Source organism: Uloborus diversus, chromosome 1 (assembly GCF_026930045.1).
Source record: "Uloborus diversus isolate 005 chromosome 1, Udiv.v.3.1, whole genome shotgun sequence".
Taxonomy (NCBI): Eukaryota; Metazoa; Arthropoda; class Arachnida; order Araneae; family Uloboridae; genus Uloborus; species Uloborus diversus.
Window position 1 is genome coordinate 57,461,342 of NC_072731.1, and position 20,420 is coordinate 57,481,761.

Genomic DNA, 20,420 nt, shown 5'->3' on the forward strand with positions numbered 1-20,420 from the left:
ATAAATCAAAAAAAACTTTGAGACATTTGTAGATTTTCCCCCCACTTTACTGTTTTTCTCATGAAAAATGAAGGTTAGGAGAGAAAATTATGTGTACTAAAAATTACTACGAAACTCACAAGCAATCTGGGGTTGAGCACTGTGTAGATAGCTCGTTGTTCCATTCTGGAGTTCTTAAATTCCCTATAGTTTATTTCAAATTGGCAACTTTACAGTAAAATCAGTTTCAAGTTATCCTTATTGTCGGTCGATTGTCATTTTTGGTCTTTTTGGCTTCAGTAAAAATTATTCAAGTTAAGTAGATTGATTTTTTACTTTTCTCTTGATTGCATTGTCAAAACGAAAATTCCCTAATGTTGCAGCCAAGTTGAATTTCTGAAGAATAATGTATGAAGGCGCAAAAAATGTCATTTCTGGTAAATTTAGTATTTCTGCAAGAAGAAATCGGAAAGTCGTAAGAAAAGTACTGAAACTTATATAAACTTTCACTCAAAAACATGAAATGGTATTACAGTTGGCGAAAATTACTTTTAATTTTGATGTTTTAGGAGATTTTTATGATAAACTAAGATCGTTTCTATACATAGAAATTTCTATGTATCAAATTTTTTCCGGCAATTAGCTACTTCGATATATGGAGGTCCGACTGTATATTGAGTTAGTTGGTTTAAAGTCTACACTCTAAAATGCCAACAACATTGGTCTTGCAATCAAGCAACAAAATAGTGAAATCAAGCAACAAAGCAATAATAATCAAGAACTTAAAAAAAGTTTTCACATGAAAAAATAACACAAAACAAGAACAAAATGACAAACTAAAAATGGAATGAATTCATTAAAAGGTGGAAAATGGCCAAGTCTTATTATTTTTTAAAAAAAAGTTCCTATCATGAAGAATCACTCAATTGTTGAGAGGTTTGATGACCTTTTGTGCGCAAGTGAGCATTTAAGTTATCTTTTCTATTAAATCTTTTCCCGCAAAAATCACATTTGTACGGTTGCTCACCAGTGTGAACACGCAAATGAGTTTTCAGATGGCAAAACTTATTAAATTTTTTTGGACAAAGTTTACAGAAAAATGGTTTTTCTCCAGTGTGTATGCGGATATGGTCTTCCAAGTGTCCTCTCTGGTAAAATTTCTTGTCGCATTCGTTGCAAGGGTAAGCTCTTTCTGATCGCTTCTTAGAGGAACTGTTAAATGGCGTATTTTCACCACATAGATCAAATTTACAATTTCTCCCATCATTTAATTCCTTATTTTCCAATTCAGCCGATGGAATTCCCCATAAGCCATGAATGAAATTCAAAAATGTTGAGTGCAGCGATGCTCCATCTAAAAGAAAAATTTATTATTTCAGCAAATCTAGAGGAAGAATGTCAGAGAAAAATGTCATACATAAAGTTCATTAAAATTTAACTTCAGATAAACTGCAGCATAAAATTTTATTGGGACCATCGATTAGGCAGAGTTCATAAATTGCTCAGGGGCTAAAATTCAATTTTTTAGAGAAGGGGGAGTTTATTCTTCAAATGTTTAAAGTGTATCAATTACTAAGACAGAGAGAAAGCAAATATTGTGAGAGTATTACAACCTTTTGTTGATTCCAATATTGAAAAATATTGTGGGTTGTAATTTCTCTCTAATGTCTCACACCTGGAATATTTTCAAGGATGGGATCAGGGAAATGATGGTTTCAAATCCTACTCTGAATTTTAGCCCCTGATGCTAATCATACTTGAGAATTAAGGAATAGCTTGCTAATCGCACTAGGATCTATTCCAAGGTTATGTTTCATTTTTAAATTGAAGGCTACTACATCAATTACATAAGAATTAAGCTGCCAGAATTACTTAAGAGTATATTTTCAGATAATATCTTTAAAAACAGATTTTTTCTTGAAAGTGCTGATGTAGGTTTCAAAAACAGCAACAATTTGAAGTTAGCAACAAGTTTGAAAACATCTGAAAGTACTTTATTATTGCACTTTGCTAAACTTACACAAAACAAACATTTCACATACATTACAAAGAATGAATCATGGAAAACTCCCTGGTATACAATCATCTATACATTTTAATGTAAATAAATAAATAAAAAAAAAGATACATGGTTTTATTCATTTAATATATTTATAATTATATTGGGTATAGAATTATAGAAATTGAGTATTTTTAAGATCAATGAAGTAAGAGAGACTTTGTTGCTAATGCTACGAGACACGGCGACAGGTACTTAAAAAAAACTTGTACAGTGAAACCTGTGTAAGTAGACCACTTGTGATACATTACTTTAGTGATCAACTTAAACAAGTGGTCGACTTAGAAAGGTTGATTTATATGATACAGGATTGTGAATTCTGTAGCTGAAAAAAGCGGTCAACTTTTCAGGTTTTACTGTACCATGTTTGTTTTGAGTGTATAGGGGAATTGCAAATAAACCAATCAATAACAGGGTTGCCAGGTTTGGCTAATTATTGCCATTTTTGATTTCACTTGGCTAGAAAAAATTCCAAAGCAGTAGCCAACCCGACCTATACTTTGCTTAATATTGATCATACATAGCATGATAATACTAAGAAACGTAAAATTTATTGATCAGAAGATTTAAAAGGAATACTAAAGCAGTCATTCAAATACTAAACTTAGAAAAGTATTAAAACATTCAAAAATAGAATCAATAAAATTTGCACATATAAAACACAGGAAGTGCCTTGTATGTATTTTAGCATTATAGCAATTATTTAGAAGGCAGAGCAGTTTTCCTGCAGGTTGGATATTTTTGGTTAATTTCCCGAACGGTTCGACTATTTTCCTAAAATTTCACCTCACAATCTTGATCAGTAAGCATTTTGGACATAAGAGAGCGTTCAGCACTGCTGTGCATATGGAAATTTGAGATGAATTTGGAACATGATTCTTCAGATGTGCAGCGAAGAAAGCTAAAGACATTCACATGTGGAAAATTAAAACAAGGAATTTTACGACGTCCAAGACGAAAAATAATTTTAACCTGTTCAAATTTAATTTAAATACTCTTGTGAAAGTAAAATATGATGAAAGATACTGGAAACAAACATTACCTTATTACATGATCTCATGGTTTAACACAAGAGGCATCTGATAAACTGAACAGGCAAAGCATTTAATTTCTACGTTACACTCTTAAAAAGAACTGAAAATTAAAGAATACACACAACCTGTTGCAGGCCTGTCATTTTGAATTTTACTAGGATGGATCCAAGGGTATATGCTCGATACAAATTATACCGAAAAACAACAAAAACCACAGCCACTTATAGGCAAAAACATATATTAATTTTTCAAAGCTAGGGTGGATAAATTGCCCCTTCCTGATCCCATTAAATGATGGGCCTGCCCTGCTAAAATTTCATTAGTCATCATAATTTTTTAAATAAAATGTATTTTTTTTTTCAATTAAAATATAACTTCTATGAAATCAATGATATTAAGAAATAAAAATTAATAAATGAATAATATCACAAAAAATATGCATAAATTAGAAGATTGCAAATATTAAATCAAAGTGTAAATTCACATGTTTTACACAAATCATATTCTGCAGCACAAATGAGATGTAAATCGATCTTTACGAAGAAACTGTCTCCCACACTTTTGGCACTGAAACTTTCTTCCAGTATGTATAGTTGAATGCACAGCCAGATTACTTTTCTGATTAAATGATTTACCACAAATATTGCATACAAACGGTCTTTCCCCAGTATGTGTTAATAGATGAATTCGTAAGGCAGATTTAGCACCAAACAGTTTACCGCAATAGTTGCACTGATTCAACCTAAGTCTCTGAGATTCTTTTTCTACTATTGAGACAAAATTATGACGTTGGAAATTAGAGTGAAGGGAAGTTATAGCTGATGATGGTGTTTCAGGTAAAGTTCTTGAATCTGAAAAAAGAGGGCAGCAGTTATTGTATAGTAAATCCATCATTTCATTGGTTTGGGGTGAAAAAGAGCTCAACAGAAACATGAAAATGCCTTATTCAATTGAAAGAAAGATTATTACTTATTTAAAAAATATTAAACTCAAAAAATTCAATACATTGATTTCTATTAGAATTAAATAAACATGAAATGTCTATTAACTCGTTCTTAGAAAGCCATCTTAATGAATGCAGTTAAGGAAGCATGCAGCTTACCTTATCATATGTTCTTCATCTGTTTTGTATATCTATAGTCCAAATTATATGTTGGAGGAATCTTCCGCTAAATGACTGATACCCATAGATGTATATTCACGAACACATTAAAACCATAACTTCTTCTAAACTAAGAAACACAAATTTAATACATATACTACAGCGCTACATGTTTACAGTATAAGCAGTAAGAGAGAAGTGAGAGTTAAATTCTAATAAGGAATTAAAGTTCCTGGTTTGGCGACAGCGCCGTCTAGAGGAGGAAGTGGGCAACATACAGTTTCTAACATTCCCCCTTGTGTGTTGAACACTACATTAGTCCAAGTTCTAAGCGAAATTTCTCAAATAGAGGTTTTGCTAGAGGCTTTGTAAAGGCATCTGCAACCATTTCTTGGCTTGGTAGATATATGACCTTTAACACTCCTTTTTCTTGAAGGTCTCTCAACAGATGATATTTCACGTCTATTGCTTTTGTCCTACAGTTGTTTCTATCTGTCTGTGATAATTTTATACAGGAAATGTTGTCTTCAAATAATGTGATGGGCAGTTTCTGAGAAAGTCCCAGATCATCAGTGAGTTTGATCAGCCATTGTAACTCTTGAGCTGCGTTTGCTGCTGATATATATTCTGCTTCTGTTGATGACATAGCAACGCAATTTTGCCTTTTGGAATTCCATGCGATGCAATTTTTTCCGATTTTGAAGACATTTCCCCCTGTCGACTTTCTTGTTGTCAAATCATTTCCCCAATCTGCATCTGCATATGCAGTCAGAATTGGTTCATCTTTGCTAATTGTTAGCTTTATATATTTTGTTGTTTTCAGGTATCGGATGACTCGTTGTACTGCATTCCAATCTCGTTGTCTTGGTTTTTCGTTTCTTCTACTTAGCAAGTTTACTGCTAGTGATATATCGGGTCTTGTTACACTTGATATGTATAGTAGGGCTCCGATTGCTTGTCTATATTCTGTATTATCTGGTAGTAAGTCATCTTCTCCTTCTAACTTTAAGTATCCAGTTTCCATTGGTGTATAGGTTGGTTTTGAATCTCTTAAGTTAAATTTCTCAATTATTTCTTCTATTTTGTTCATTTGGCTTAGACAATAGCTTCCATCTTCTTTCTTTTCAACATTTATTCCTAGATAGTAGTTTGCTTCTCCTAGGTCTTTTACTTCGAAATGTTTTCTCAGCATGTTAGTTATCCAATTCATGTTTTCTTCTTTTTCTTTCTTTCCGGCAATTAGGATATCATCTACATAAAGTATTATGTACAACTGTTTGCTTTTGTGAATAAATAAGCAGGGATCGCATTTACTTTGTTCAAAAGAGTATTTCAGTAATACTTCTCCAATCTTTTCGTTCCATGCTTTTGCTGCTTGCTTTAATCCATATATGGCTTTCTTTAGTTTACACACTTTATCCTTTTGTTTCGGATCTACATATCCTTCTGGTTGTTTCATGTAGATATCTTCTTTTAAGTCTCCATATAGAAATGCTGTTTTGATGTCAATATGCTTTATCTTCAGACCTTTGTATGCTGCTAATGAGAAAAATGCTCTAATTGTTGTATATTTTACAACTGGTGCGAATGTCAGTTCAAAATCTTCACCAAATTTTTGGCTATATCCTAATGCAACTAACCTAGATTTCCATCGTTCTATTTCGCCCTTGGAGTTTAATTTTGTTTTGAAAGTCCATTTACATCCAATTGCTCTCTTCCCAACTGGCAAATCGACTAACTCCCATGTGTTGTTTTCATACAAAGATTTCATTTCTTCTTTTGTGGCTTGGATCCATTTTTCTCTTTGCTTTTCTGGCAAGTCTTGAACTTCTTTCCAACTCTTTGGTGTATAATTGATATCAGTATTGGAGTAATAGCATAATCTTTCTGGTGGTATGCCTTTTGTGCTTCTTTCGGATCTTCGTAGAGGTGTCGTTGAAGAGTCCTCTTCAATAGTTTCATCTTCCACATCGGTTTCTGTATTTTCTTCTTCCAGATCATTTTCTGTACTCTCTTCTTCTTTCCTTGCAGAAATAACTGGTGTTTCTACCTCATCTCGATTATCTTCAACAAATCTGACAGTTCTTGATATTATTACCTTCTGGTCAGAAGTTAATATTCTGTATCCTTTGCTTCGATTATCATATCCAATGAAAATTCCTTCTACAGATGTTTTATCTAATTTTCTTCGTTTAGATTTGTTGACATAAGCATAGGCTTTTGATCCAAATGTTCTTATGTTTGATAGATCGGGTTTTCTTCCGGTCCATAGCTCGTACGGTGTCTTTTTGTTAGCTTTGGTTGGCAACCTGTTTTGTAGGTAGTTGGCTGTTAAGACTGCTTCACCCCAAAAACGATTTGGTAATTTGGCTTCTGAAAGAAGACATCTTGTCATTTCTGTCAAAGATCTGTTCTTTCTTTCACTGACCCCATTTGACTGATGACAGTACGGTACCGTTAATTGGTGTTCTATTCCCTGTTCTTTAAGGAATTCTTCACATTCTTTTCCTGTGTACTCTCCGCCATTGTCCGTTCTTAAAATCTTCATCGATTTCCCAAATTTATTCTTTGTTACTGCAATGTATTCCTTCAGTTTAGATAAGACTTCACTCTTTCTTGTAAGAAGGTAAATCATTGTAAAGCGGGAGAAATCGTCAATAAAAGTGAGGAAATAAAGTTTTCCACCAACGCTTGCATCTTGAAGTGGTCCGCATAAGTCAGAGTGGACGAGGGTCATTAACTCTTTTTCTCTGTGTTTAGATTCTTTAGGATATGGGAACTCACTTAGTTTATTTTCTATGCAAGTACGGCAGTCCTTGATCTGTTCACAACTATCAATTTGAATTCCATCGGCCAAATTTTCTTTCACCAACTGTTTTATTGCTTGGGTGTTTCTATGTCCTAACCTTTTATGCCATAGAGTTATACAATTATTATTCTGGCAGTTTGATACGTAGTTTACTTTAATATCTTCGTTAAAAATCACTTCGTACAGACTATTATTTAAAGAAATTGCTTCTAAGTAAATAATGCCATTTTTTCTAACATAACATTTTTTTCTTTCGAAATGCACTAGAAATCCTTTTTCAGTCATACATTTAACTGATAATAAATTGCTTTCAAGTTCAGGAATAAAATATACATTCTTCAAGGTTATGTCAAATACTCCGCTTCCTGTTTTCGTTGTAATTTTAACTTCGCCTATTCCTTGCGAGTGTAGGATTCTCCCATCAGCGATTATAACTTTAACAGGATCATCATTAATTACGAGTGATGAAAACAGTTCCTTTTCTTTAATTAGATGCGATGTGCATCCCGAATCAATGTAAAATGGGTATTCAGCGGTGTTTATCATTGAAGATAGACATATCTCGGTATTAATTGCTGGGATTTTTTCCGAGCGTGCGATGTAGCTACTACTTCCTTGTCCGTCTAATTTATTGGTTTCTTTTTCATAACGCGTGGGCGTTGAGACGGAATTTCGCGGATTACTCATCTCGGTTGAATGCAATTGATCTTTATTTTTTACTTTCATGCAAACTGAAGATCTTTCGTTATTGCGTTTTACTTTCGATTCTTCTTGTGAAAATTTATTTTTGCGATTGAGTTTATTTTTATTTTTAAGATGATAACATGTATCTCTTGTATGATTATTTTTCTTGCAATAAGTGCAGAATTTTCCGACATTATTCGGCTTCTTATTCATCAATGACATATTAGATTTGAATGCTTGCGTAAAACTATTCTCTGACACATCTTGTTCCTTTCTTCTATTATATTCATCGATTAATTTGTTTTTTATCAACTCGGAAGTTAGCTCTGTTTCCGGTCTTGCTTCTAAAGCGGTTATTAAATTATCGTACGATTTTGGGACAGATACCAATAGTAAAGCGGCTATTTCATCATCTTTTATGTCTTTTCCTACTGCTTTAAGTTTATCAATTAATTCGAGAATTTCGGCAACATGTTTATTCATGTCTCCTCCCTCGCACATCTTCGTCGCATATAACTTTCGCAACAAGAATAGCTTATTTGATAAATTGACTCTTTCGTGAATAGATTTTAATTTTTGCCAAGTATTTCTTGCGGTGGTTTCATATTTAATGTGAATTACTTGAGAATCTTCAATAAAAAGATTTATTAGTGCTCGCGCCTGGCGGTCTCTTTTTAAGTACTTGTTATCTGGTGATTCGGGTGGTTCACCTTCTACTAAATCAATTAAATCTTCTTTAATCAATATCATTTCCATTCTAAACTTCCATATGGAGTAATTGGAATTATTTAGCTTAGTGATTTGAGGGTTGTTATCTTTTAGCAGAGACATTTTATAGATAATTCAACTAGATGCAAAACAATATATGAATATAACTTATTTTTATCTAAATAGTTAATGCTGCATTTATTTATAGACTTTCAGTCTCATAATCTATTAGAATTAAATAAACATGAAATGTCTATTAACTCGTTCTTAGAAAGCCATCTTAATGAATGCAGTTAAGGAAGCATGCAGCTTACCTTATCATATGTTCTTCATCTGTTTTGTATATCTATAGTCCAAATTATATGTTGGAGGAATCTTCCGCTAAATGACTGATACCCATAGATGTATATTCACGAACACATTAAAACCATAACTTCTTCTAAACTAAGAAACACAAATTTAATACATATACTACAGCGCTACATGTTTACAGTATAAGCAGTAAGAGAGAAGTGAGAGTTAAATTCTAATAAGGAATTAAAGTTCCTGGTTTGGCGACAGCGCCGTCTAGAGGAGGAAGTGGGCAACATACAGTTTCTAACAATTTCAATCATCAGTTGGCTCATATAAAATCAGGGGTCGATCCAGGTTTTCATTTTTAGGTTAACATTTTCTATTGCTTGGGCAATTTTCTTTTACATATGTCTTGTGAGAAAAGTCCTATAATATTGTATATATATTACATTTTGCTATCACAAATCTAATCTTCACTGTTAATAGAGATGAAAACAGTTGGAAAAAACCGAAAAATTTCGGAAAAAAAAAAACGTTTTTTCCAAAGGAATTTATTTCCACTCCGGAAAAATTAAAAAAAATAAATTGTTTCAAAATTTCAGAAAATTTTAATTAAAATTTTCAGCTAAAAGTGCTTAGAAATTTCTCATACTTGAATTCTGATGCTATTTCCTCCCCCCACTCCCTCCTTGTATGTTAAAATACTGTCTAACTTTGGTAATGCAAGTTGTTCTATGACAATATAATTTGCAAATAGATCAAAAAACATTTAATACTTTTTGAAAAAACAATTAAACCAATATCCTTAGGGAAGAATTTATTTTCCTTCCTCATAAAACAAGAAAGCATAACTTTAATCACAGAATTATGTTTCTGCTAACTGTGAGGACCAAATGCGCTGGGTGCTACAAAACCCCCTGGCACTTTTCCTTGTAACTTTATTAAAATCAACAAATTAACAAAACACAAGACATAATACTATGAGAAGACCTTTAACAATCAATAAATTAATTGGTTTCAAACTGGCCACCTTTCGAAGTAATAGAGGTGCAATTGCTTATGAAATTTTCATTCAAGGGCCGCAAGTCCTTTAATCAATCCCATTCCCTATAAATTTATTGGTTCAGAGAGTCCATACTTATGTGTAGTTAAGGGACTCTGAAACAGGCTTTGACTCTAAAGCAGGACCTTTGACACTAAAACACACCATACAGTGTAATAATAAATAGGATCGAGGTCTAGCGAGTAGAGCGTCCATTCTAAGGATGAACACATGTCAAAAACAATGCGCCTTGCACCACTCGTCTTTTTGGCCGTATGAACTGGTGTGGAGTCAAATTGAAATGTCCAGTCTACATTGCTGTGCTGAAATGCCCTTAGGTCCACAGAAGAACAACAGTTTCTAAAATGTTCTTCTGGTACACTTTTTGATTCATTTTATGGATCTCATCAACAAAAATCCAGAGTTTTTTTTGTCTCTTGTGCTGATTTCATCACAGGAAAAGTCTGACTTTGGATTTTGGCAATGTTTAACATTTTCTAAGGTGCATGGAGTGTCTACAGACCAAATGCTATTGTTCTGGGGCTTATGAGCTGGTTGAACGGCAAATCAGTGAAAGGTATTTCTTCCAGCACGGACTTGTGACCCGTCTCATATTAGAAATGACATTCCAATAGTTATTTCTGAAGTGAACTGAAGAGGAACCTTGCTAAACACAAACCAAAATTGTAAGCTGAAATGCAAACTTTCAAATCCAAACCAAAACTTATTCATTTTTGTTCCGTGTTTGCATCCATATTGTAAAACAGTCAGTCTCTCTCGAACCACCGTAGTATGTAGATATGTGATGTAACGTTGGCTAATAAATGTATTTAACTTCTTTATTAGTTAAATTATTGAGCAGTGACTACATAAAGCACGTAACGATGACAACCCTATACAATTAAAAGAAATATAAAATGATTATAGAGAGAAGGCTCAACGTGAACAACAGATGAACAAATGAAGGTAAGCTCTTTGCTTATCTATTATCAATCTTGTTTCATTTATATTGATTTTATATAAATAGATAATTATTATTCGCAACTCCAATAAACTATAGGGGGCGCTTCAGCCACTGCCTAATGGTGGATGAAAAAGGTAAAACAAACAAATACCGTAACTTATAACTTGCTTTAAAGCTTAGTGAATGACAGTAATTTTTTATCGTGTTTGTAGGAAGCTTTCTTTTCTATTCCTCTGAAATTATATTACACCATAAACTGTCTGAAGCCTGTAATTTACTTCAAGGAAAACACGTTTAACGGAATGTTTTACCTGTTTTGGTAGTATTGTTAATCAACACAAGGTAGTGTATTAGAGCTCTATAGTTGCAAATTAGAATTGCCTAACGATTTATAACATCTCAAAAGTTTCTGGCATCTTTGGAGCCATATGAATGCTAAACTTTTTGAAACTCGTAAAATTTCTGTTTGAGCTGTTTTTGCCCTTAGTTGCACGTATCGGTCACTAATTCCCATCTTACGGACTTCTCTCGTGGAAACAAAAAGACTTCATTTCTCACTTTTGGATGACCTGACAATTAACTGAAATGTTCACTGTTCGTTTTTGGAAACTTTCAGGACATTGACTAACATTCTAACATTTCCAAGCCACTTAAAGCAGCACACCGCATCAAATACAGTTTGCCGAGACACAACAAGCAAAAACGAACTGTTGTTCTACTTGGTTAAACAACTAATAGCAGGTCTTTTGCTTAAAATTGTAAGAAAACCAAAAAACAATACATTAACTAGGAGATATATTGTAAATTATTTTCTTATAATAAAGTGAGAAACAAAAGTAAACACGATACTCATTAAAATGAAATTACTTTATTCCCATTTGATGATGCAATCTTTTGTCCAAGGTTTTTTTTTTTTTTGGCTGCACCCTGTATATTGCCGTGCTAAGCTCAAAAGTGGAATCTTTAGTTGAGCTCAAGCTGAGATATTTTATGTTTGGTTCTTCCATCTATTTGATTCTGATGTCTTTTCTTTTTTTTCAGAATTTTTTTAAAAAATAGTTCTTAACCCCAAAACATTTTATTTATTAAGTAAAATACGAAACAGAGAAAAACTTGGTTATAATAACTTAGTTTTGTTCAAAAGTGCAGCTATGACTACTTTTACTGCTGTGCTTAGCAGGACCGTATGAGTAAACTAAAACTCTAGTTTAAGTTTTGGTTCAGCTTTAGAAACCATTACGCAGTTTTCGTTTGGGTTTTCTGTAAGAAATAAAAAGAAAAACCAATTTAGTTTTGATTTGGACTTAGACTAAATTGGAAAAAATCAAAACTCAATAACTTTTACTTTTAGACAGTAAAGTTACATTGTAAGGAAGGGAAGTCATACTTATTTTTCTTTCAAACAATATCAATCATATTTAAAAGTCAAAAATTACAGTTATTATTTCAAGTTTCAAAGGCAGTCTAAAATAGAAAATATAATTGTTATGATTAGACACAGTTTACCCAATTATAATGGTTGAACGACGACTTGACTGTTTTCTGGGGTTTGACCAAGAAAGCTCTTAGTTATAAAACAAAAGTTTTTTTTTCTTTTTCTAATTAAACTTACCTTTATGTGTATTTCTGTCAACCCTTTATATGTTCCAAGAAACACAGAGCTATTAAGAGATCCTATTCTTATTTGTAAAAAAATCAATTTTTCCTCTTTTTCCCAAAAAAAACCCGATAAAAAACCGTTTTTTTTCCCACTTCAAAATTTTCGGAAATTTTACATCTCTAACTGGGAATGACTTAGAAGCAAGAAATTTTTTTACGGATATTTTGCTTTCAGATGAACTGATTGAGCTTAAAAGTGATGAAAGAACTATTTTGACAAATGAAGTTGTAAAAGGTGCACTTTTAAGATACAAAATTGTGAAAAAATGTCGCTTTTAGGATATAGAATTCTGTGAAGGGGCTGCAAAGCAGACCCAATTTGCATCTGAATCGATCCCTGAAAATTAATCCAAGCCAGTAACAGAATTGGTAGGTGATGCTGGACTGCTTGTTATCTCCTTGCCTTGCCTAACATATTTACTTCTATTGAGGAGGATAATAAAAAATGATTAGGAAAATATTGTTTTTGAAGAAACTTTAAAAGGCTCTGATGTTGCCATCGAAGAATGCTTACAAGTCACGAAATGTCAGTAACTGCTCAACTGTTTGATTTGTGGAGATTGTAGAAGATGTCGAATGACAGATACTTTTGTAGAATGTAATGATAACTGAAGATAACTCTTTGCCTTTTGAAAAGAAACTCACTCCTCGTGAAGACCTGAAGATTAGAAAGTGCAAGACATGTAGAAAATTAAGCCTCCCCTTCTGCTGCAGTGCTTTTGAAGAGTTGGCTCAATGTTGAGTCTGAAAAGAGTAATAATTTATTAAACCGATTAAAAATCGAAAGTTTTTTAAACAACTGAGAAATTGCTTGTATATTATCAGATGATAAGGCAAACTACTTGCAATTTTAATTGAGTAAAATCACAATTGTTCAGAATTTATTATTTCTTTCTGGATGGTTCAAGTTCACAGAAATTCAATGTGGTGTCTCTAATTTACCGTGATTTTTCATAACCCATTTAGAAAAATATTTTTTTTGATAGTTAGTAAAAATAGTGTCAACAATATCTAGAATGTTATCCACTCCACCTCTACTTGGAAAATGCATATTATATAATCATCCAATTTTGCTGATTTCTTTATGATCTTGATGTATATGTAGCACCAAGCTATCTTTACGATTAAATGACTTCCTACAATAGCAGCAGTTAAATTTTTTTTCTCCCGTATGAAGAGATAAATGGGTTTTCAGATTTCCTTTCTGAGTAAATTTTCTTCCACAAAATTGACAAACGAAAGGTTTTTCACCAGTATGCGTAAGACGATGAACTTTCAAGCGAGTTTTCACTGTAAATACTTTACCACAAATATCACAGCAAAAAGTTTTTGGAGATAATTCCTTTGCACTATGTGAAATACTGATATATCTTTCACTGGTGATGCTAAAATTTGAAGATTCATCAGAGTAGACTTGCACAGATGGAGATATGAGGACTGAAAAGAAACAAAAATCCTATATATGAGTACCAAAAGATATTTCTAAATTTAAAACAAAAATTAGGTGCACAATATCAGCAGGCTTAAGGCCTTTATTGATATTTAATAAGGTAATTTATTTCAGGATTGAGATATGAACTTGCAACACACCTTGCAAGGTACGTTAGCAATGGCCAATAACAAAATAAATAAGTTTTGTAATAAATTAAAAAAAAAAAACCCTGAAAATAAGAAATAAGTAAGAAATAATTTTGTTTATGGAGAGAAGTAGGCAAGCAAATAAACCTATGTATATTGGGACAAATCGAAATAAAACCAAACATTCATGAGAGGAGAAAAAAAAAACGTTAGCACTGTCTACAAGCAAAATGATTGCTCTTTGAGCTCCTTTTTGTAGTTTTATTACCTAATTTCAAATAACTCATTTTCCACACAAGGCAATTGTGCAGTTAATTTCATAAGAGCAGTTGTCAAAGGAAATCAACATTAGGTTTATTTTGATATGACATGAAATTATGAGCAATGATTATAAACATTCTCCTCATGTTTCAAAGACATTCAAGGTCTATTTTTCTATTTGCTCATGGAAATAAAAGTAGTAACAAAGTCAGTTGAAATCAATTGTAACGACGCGTTCAACTTTTATTGATCTCAGACATAACTTTAACAAATCAAGTTATTGAGATAAATACATTATTCCTATAACATTTCCAGAAAAAAAGTTATTACATCACAATAAAATTACACAAAAAGACAATATGGTTATTTTATATATTTAAGTAATAGTTTATGCTGAAATAGTCTTTTGCTTTGTAACAGTATTTACATAACACAGTAAGGATAATGTTTAATCACCATGAAATTTTGCAATATGAAGTCTTAATGTATCTTTCTGAGTGAACACTTTTCCACAATATTGACAAGAAAATTCTTTTATGCCAACATGAATTGCAGAATGCTTGACCAAGTTACTTTTTTGATTAAAGGCCTTGTTACAAATGTCACACACAAATGGTTTTTCACCTGTATGAATCAGCGAATGAATTCGTAAAGCCGAATTGGACCCAAAAGCTTTGCCGCAGTAATTACAACGAAATATTTTGAGTCCTAAGAAATTTTCTCTTGGAACAACAAGTTGCCTTTTATGGATACTTTTATATAGAGCTGTATCACATGAAGATGCTTTACATGATTCCTTTAACTGTCTTACATCTGAAAAAAAAAGGATAAAGTTAACAATCTTACTAAAATAAACAATGTTTAGTGTTTATCAAACAATGTTCTGCAAATATTTCATCAGAAGCTATCATATTTATTTACCCATTGATTTTTTTTTTTTTTAAACTGAGGCTTGCCATCGGTTTCTACAATATACTAGGCATGGGCCATTGTCGTTAATGATTCGTTCATCAGAGGATCGTTCATTTCTTTTAACTCATTCATTTGAACAACTCCATTCACAAAAAAGTTATTTAATTAACAAATTATAAATTCATTAAACTAAAAATATTTTTAAAAAAACTTGGAACCTAGGCTATAAAAACAAAAATCTTAATTCATTAACTTACCAGTGTAAACAAGATTGTGACAAAAAGTTCTAGAGCAAGTGATGTCAATTGCTTCATTATAAAGTAGAGCAGAGAAACAAAGCTATGTTTATTTGCGCAGTAAGACGCAAAGACCAATGCAAGTAAAAATGAACAAAAGAACACACCAAAACAATGTTCAAAACTATTTAGCATTCAAAAGGACGGTCGTTCATTTTTAAAGAGATTGTATAGGGCTGTTCATTTTACGGAGTCATTCCCTTTGACCCTTTTGTTCATGAACGACACATCCCTACAACATACCAATATACTGAATACTTATTTTTCTTTAAAATAACGCTTGAAATGTACATTTTGGGAGCCCTTATTAAGGCAACCTTGAGACAGATTCTTGAATATAATAATCAAACAATGTTGTAAGGAACTCAAAGGGAGCTTTAAAATTAAGTCATCTTTACATAAATATGATAGAAAGGCGGTTGCAAATGTAGATGGCCTAAGTAGTAATTTGTTTTAAGCAGGTTTGAATTAACAAGGTACCACTCTATTTTAAAATTGCCATTTCTTTTTAAATTTTAGATTTTTTTGAATTTTTAATCTTTTGTTCAATTTTACAAAAAAATTAAAAAAATCTTTTGTGACTCCCCAGCTGTGGCAAGCCTTTGTTTTAATTTCCCGTCTTTTAAAAGTTTATCTTTGCACGTTTTGCCCGTGTGGCAACAGTAAGAAATATTTTGAGTTTTAAAAAATTAATATCTTTGGAACGTAGTGATTGGAGTCGGATTTTATATTTGGTTGAATCAAGGGAATTCACCATGTTGAGAAGAAATAATAGTATTTTGACGTATTGTGAATTGTAACGTTTTGTAAATAGCTATGTGTATATAAATAAATGTTTACAGTTTATAATTCTTCTGAATGCTATTGAAATCTACCGGGTGAAGAGAAACTCAGTTTTGAAGAAAGAAATAACACCAGCAACTCTGCATCCACAGTAACTGCCATTGTCAGACCACAGAAGTTTCAGTATCCTTTCTAATAAAAATTTCTCCTGAAAACAGTTCAGTGACTAAAGTTGCAACATTGATCTGTTTATTTTAACTTTTTTTGAGGAGAAATATAAATCCCACACATAGATGTTGAGATGATCATGGATATATTGAAATTTCTGAATTGAAAATAACAAAGAATTGACACTTTCTGTGGAGTGCAATCATCCTTGAGACAGTGGGGAATGGGTAAATCTCACCATTTTAATGTGTCTGTATTAATTATAAGGTGACTAAATTTTCTTATAATGTACAATGCCCTATAGATCTGGCAACCATTTTATTTACTAAATTTTGCTCCGTACAGTTAATTATTATTATTTTTTTTTTTTTTGTTTTTGCTCAAATTTTCCATAGGGAAAAAAACACTCCAGGACATGTGAGAAATTAAGAGAGAAAGCAATAAAACAGTTGTTTGCTGTTTTAAAACATGACTTAAAAGTGTTTGAAATTACAAAATAATACTGTGCTGAATATGTGGGTTTAGAAAAAAACTTTTAAATGACAACATTTCAATTCAGAGAAGATGTGAAAATAGAATATCCAGTCAGGTTAATTCTTGTTTTCATCCCTTATAAATTGACAAAAGATTTCTAATCTTTAATTCTGAGTAAGTAACTGAGCATAATATCTTACCATGAATTACTCCTTGTTTGCATTTTTGCTGTTAGCACAGCATCCGAGAGAAGGCATTTAGTTCAAATAGTTTTGAAATTTACGTAACTGTGCTAGTTTCAGATGTCATCCTTCATTTAGATTCAAACAACAAAGTTTGTAAAGGTTTTAAACAGTAAGTTAAAAAGCTACAAAGATTTAAAACGTTTATGACATTTTAAGAACCTTTTCATTCTTGCACAATATTGAAATATTATTCATTAGTCAAGTTTCACTTGTTATGTTTCATCAATATATGATAACGCAGTCTATCTTTGCGATTGAATTGCTTTCCACAATGCTCACAGTCGAAGTTCTTTTTCCCAGTATGAATAGTCAAGTGAGCACCTAAATTTCCTTTCTGGCTAAATCTTTTCCCACAAATTTTACAAACAAATGGTCTTTCACCAGTGTGAACTCTTAAATGTGTCCTCAAGCAAGAGTTGAGACTAAAGGATTTTCTGCAATATTCACACTGGAACATTTTGGGACTTGACCTTTCTTGCTCCACACCAGAACTATTTCTTCTTTGGACATCAAGGCAAAGAAAAGAAGAGTCACTGTAGCAAGATACTGGCAAAATATTTGCATCTGGAAGAAAAAAATATATATATAAACACATAACAAAAATAGACATAATTTCTAAAGGTGGTAATATTAGAAGCTAAATAAAGATCCACAATTTATTGTTATGTTTGGGGTAAGGCAAACTATCTTATATAATTAAAAACTGAGCGTATGTAACTATGTATCTATGTAGTCATCTATGTCCAAATTTCTTCTAATGAATCACAGTGAATTGACCATTGAACCAGGTATCAATGGATTCGTAATCTTCCCGTCTTTATGTTTGGCTACTTAACATAATCTTCTGATAATAATTAGTGAAGATATCAATTAAAAACTATTAATTACGACAGATTTCGACATAAAATCCTTATTTTTTGAAGACTTTCCTCCATTCAAATTATTATTCAGTGCTTCATCTCAACTTTCCGCAATAATGCTTTTATTAAAATTTATACCGTGAAGGAAATCATTGAGACGAAAGATCTGTTCCCTTTTTTTTCCTTACATGAACAAGTAAAATTCTTGCTTTTTTTTAAAATGCTTTTCCTGTAATCGGGGGATTTAAAACGTTTACTTTTTGGTTATTTTTCCGCAATCTGCTGCAAAATTTTACTTTTTTTTGTTTAAGCCTGAGTGTTAAACACGCATCACTTGATGTAACTTTTATCTTCGAGGTGGTCTGTGCAAAGCCGGGCAACGCAGCTAGTAGACATGAATCACTGAGTTGAATAACTTGTCACCGCAGTGGCGAATATAATTCTTGTGGGCCCCTTTTTTTTTCTTGAAGTAAAAAGGCAGCAAACTACTACTGAGTGTATTAATGATAAATACAATGTATGTTCTCTGATTAATGCATGTTGAAATACTTTAATCACATTTATTACCCATGGTGTTGTTTCTTTCAGTCAAAAGTACTACTTTTAGTCACTGAAATTGATAGAATAAGCGAAAAAAAAATAACATGGAGCGAGCAAAAACTTTCATTTTCCCAACGCTTAATTTTTTTAAATATCCGATTCTGAAAATAAGACCTGGTCTTTATGACGTCACAAATGATGTACTTTGGCACACCCGTTTACAGCATTTCCACTTTATAGTAATCAAAAAGTGAATTAAATATTGCACTCTACGCTTGATATCAACCATATCGTTGCCAGTACACATGAGTAAAGATGTGGATTACATATTGAGCTCTGTGAAGGGCATTTCATCATTTGTGATGTCATCGGAAGAAACGTAAACAATGAAAGCTACACCTATTTAAAATATTTTTTTTTTGATATTAAACTCAGTCAAATTATTTAAAAAAACGGTCAGATCCTATGTTTTTAAGCATGCTCTTTTAGAAAAAAATACTTCTAAAATTTTGGAAACTACCCCCATTGAAATTTAAAAAACAACACTTTTGTATTTTCTACCAATAAATCCTACTAACGCATTATTATACAAGTTTCCCAGAGAAGTCAACAGTACTATTTATTTTAAGGGAAAAGAGAGAAATGGAGTGCATAGGAGTTGGTTAAACCAACGGGCTAGGTGTATGAACCTGGTACTCAAGGAAATTTGCGTTAAGCGTAGTATCAGGTTTATTGATGTGTGGAGTAGATGTAAACGAGATTGGATTGCTAGGTATGTCCTACATCTGAGCTCTACAGGGGTCAAAATGGTTAGTGGTTTGGTTTTAGAGGCTTCAGAATCAAAAAACTAAGTTGGAATGGGGGGCATGGTTTAAGGAGCAGAATTCGAAAGGGTACTAACTATCGGGATTTTAGTAGAAACGGAAATAGGGTGGCTAATAAGAGAAAAGATTTTAACACTTGGGATTCAAACAATCGTGCAGCATTAAATAAAAGTAAGATGGGCTTACTTAAGGTTTTTATACAAATGCTCGTAGTATTAGGAACAAGATGGAAGAATTGAAAAGCATAATTATAGACGAGAGGTTGGATATTATTGGAGTTACTGAGACATGGGTTACCGAAAGTGATGAGGATTTATTATCTATTGCTGGGTATAATTTGTTTAGACAAGATAGAGTAGGTAAAAGAGGTGGTGGGGTTTTATTTTATGTCAGAGACACTTTAATTTGCAATGAATTGGTAATTAATGATAAACCTAATGAGATTGATATGATTTGGCTGGAGTTGATTAGTAATAAGGGCAAAAAACTGCGTTTGGGGAATATTTATAGGACACCCAACTTAAGCCAGGGTCAAGACGAACAGATGTTTAGTATTATTAGTGACATTTCTAGCAAGGGGTCAGTCATCATAATGGGAGATTTTAATTTTCCAGGAATTGATTGGAATAATTTTTACCATAGTAATAGCAGAGAAGAGGATTTTTTGAAAGTAATTGGTGACTGTTTCTTAGATCAAATTATAACTCAGGGTACTCGACAGGACGCGATTTTAGATCTAGTTTTCTGCGACATGGAAGGCTCTGTTCAGGGGTTATGTGTAGGGGAACACATTGGAGATAGTGACCACAACAGTATTAGGTTTGGGATTAAATTTGATATGCACAAAGTAGAGAATTTTAGGTTTGTGCCCAATTTCAGAAATACTGACTTTGTGGCACTTCGGCAGAGTTTGAAAGCAGTTTTTTCTTCTGGATTGGACAATAGCGATGTGAATCTTCAGTGGGCAGAGTTTAAGGAAAATCTAGCGAATACGGTTAGGGATCATGTTCCTTTTAGGAGAAAGGGTGTCAACACTAAAATTTGGCCAATGTGGTTCTCCAGGGAAACTAAAGACTCTCTAAATTACAAGCAAGCTGCTTTTCATAGGTTTAGAGAAACAGGTCACAGTGCAGATAGGCTCCAAT

At 32.5% G+C, this 20,420-nt stretch overlaps 1 protein-coding gene across 1 annotated transcript; it reads right to left on the minus strand.

Moving 5' to 3' along the window:
- Positions 1-13,394: 13,394 nt before the first annotated feature.
- Positions 13,395-18,482, minus strand: LOC129221538 (zinc finger protein OZF-like). The gene is made up of 3 exons (XM_054856070.1): positions 18,479-18,482; positions 14,630-14,986; positions 13,395-13,771 (listed from the first exon to the last, which is right to left on the minus strand). The coding sequence occupies exons 1-3, from the start codon at positions 18,480-18,482 to the stop codon at positions 13,395-13,397; spliced, it is 738 nt and encodes a 245-aa protein (XP_054712045.1).
- Between the last annotated feature and the right edge of the window lie 1,938 nt (positions 18,483-20,420).

Excerpts from the sequence above, each read along its gene's own strand:
- LOC129221538 (XM_054856070.1), bottom strand. Across the intron at positions 13,772-14,629 it reads TCATATTGCAAAATTTCATG|TCCTCATATCTCCATCTGTG; the intron begins GTGATTAAACAT and ends GTTTCTTTTCAG.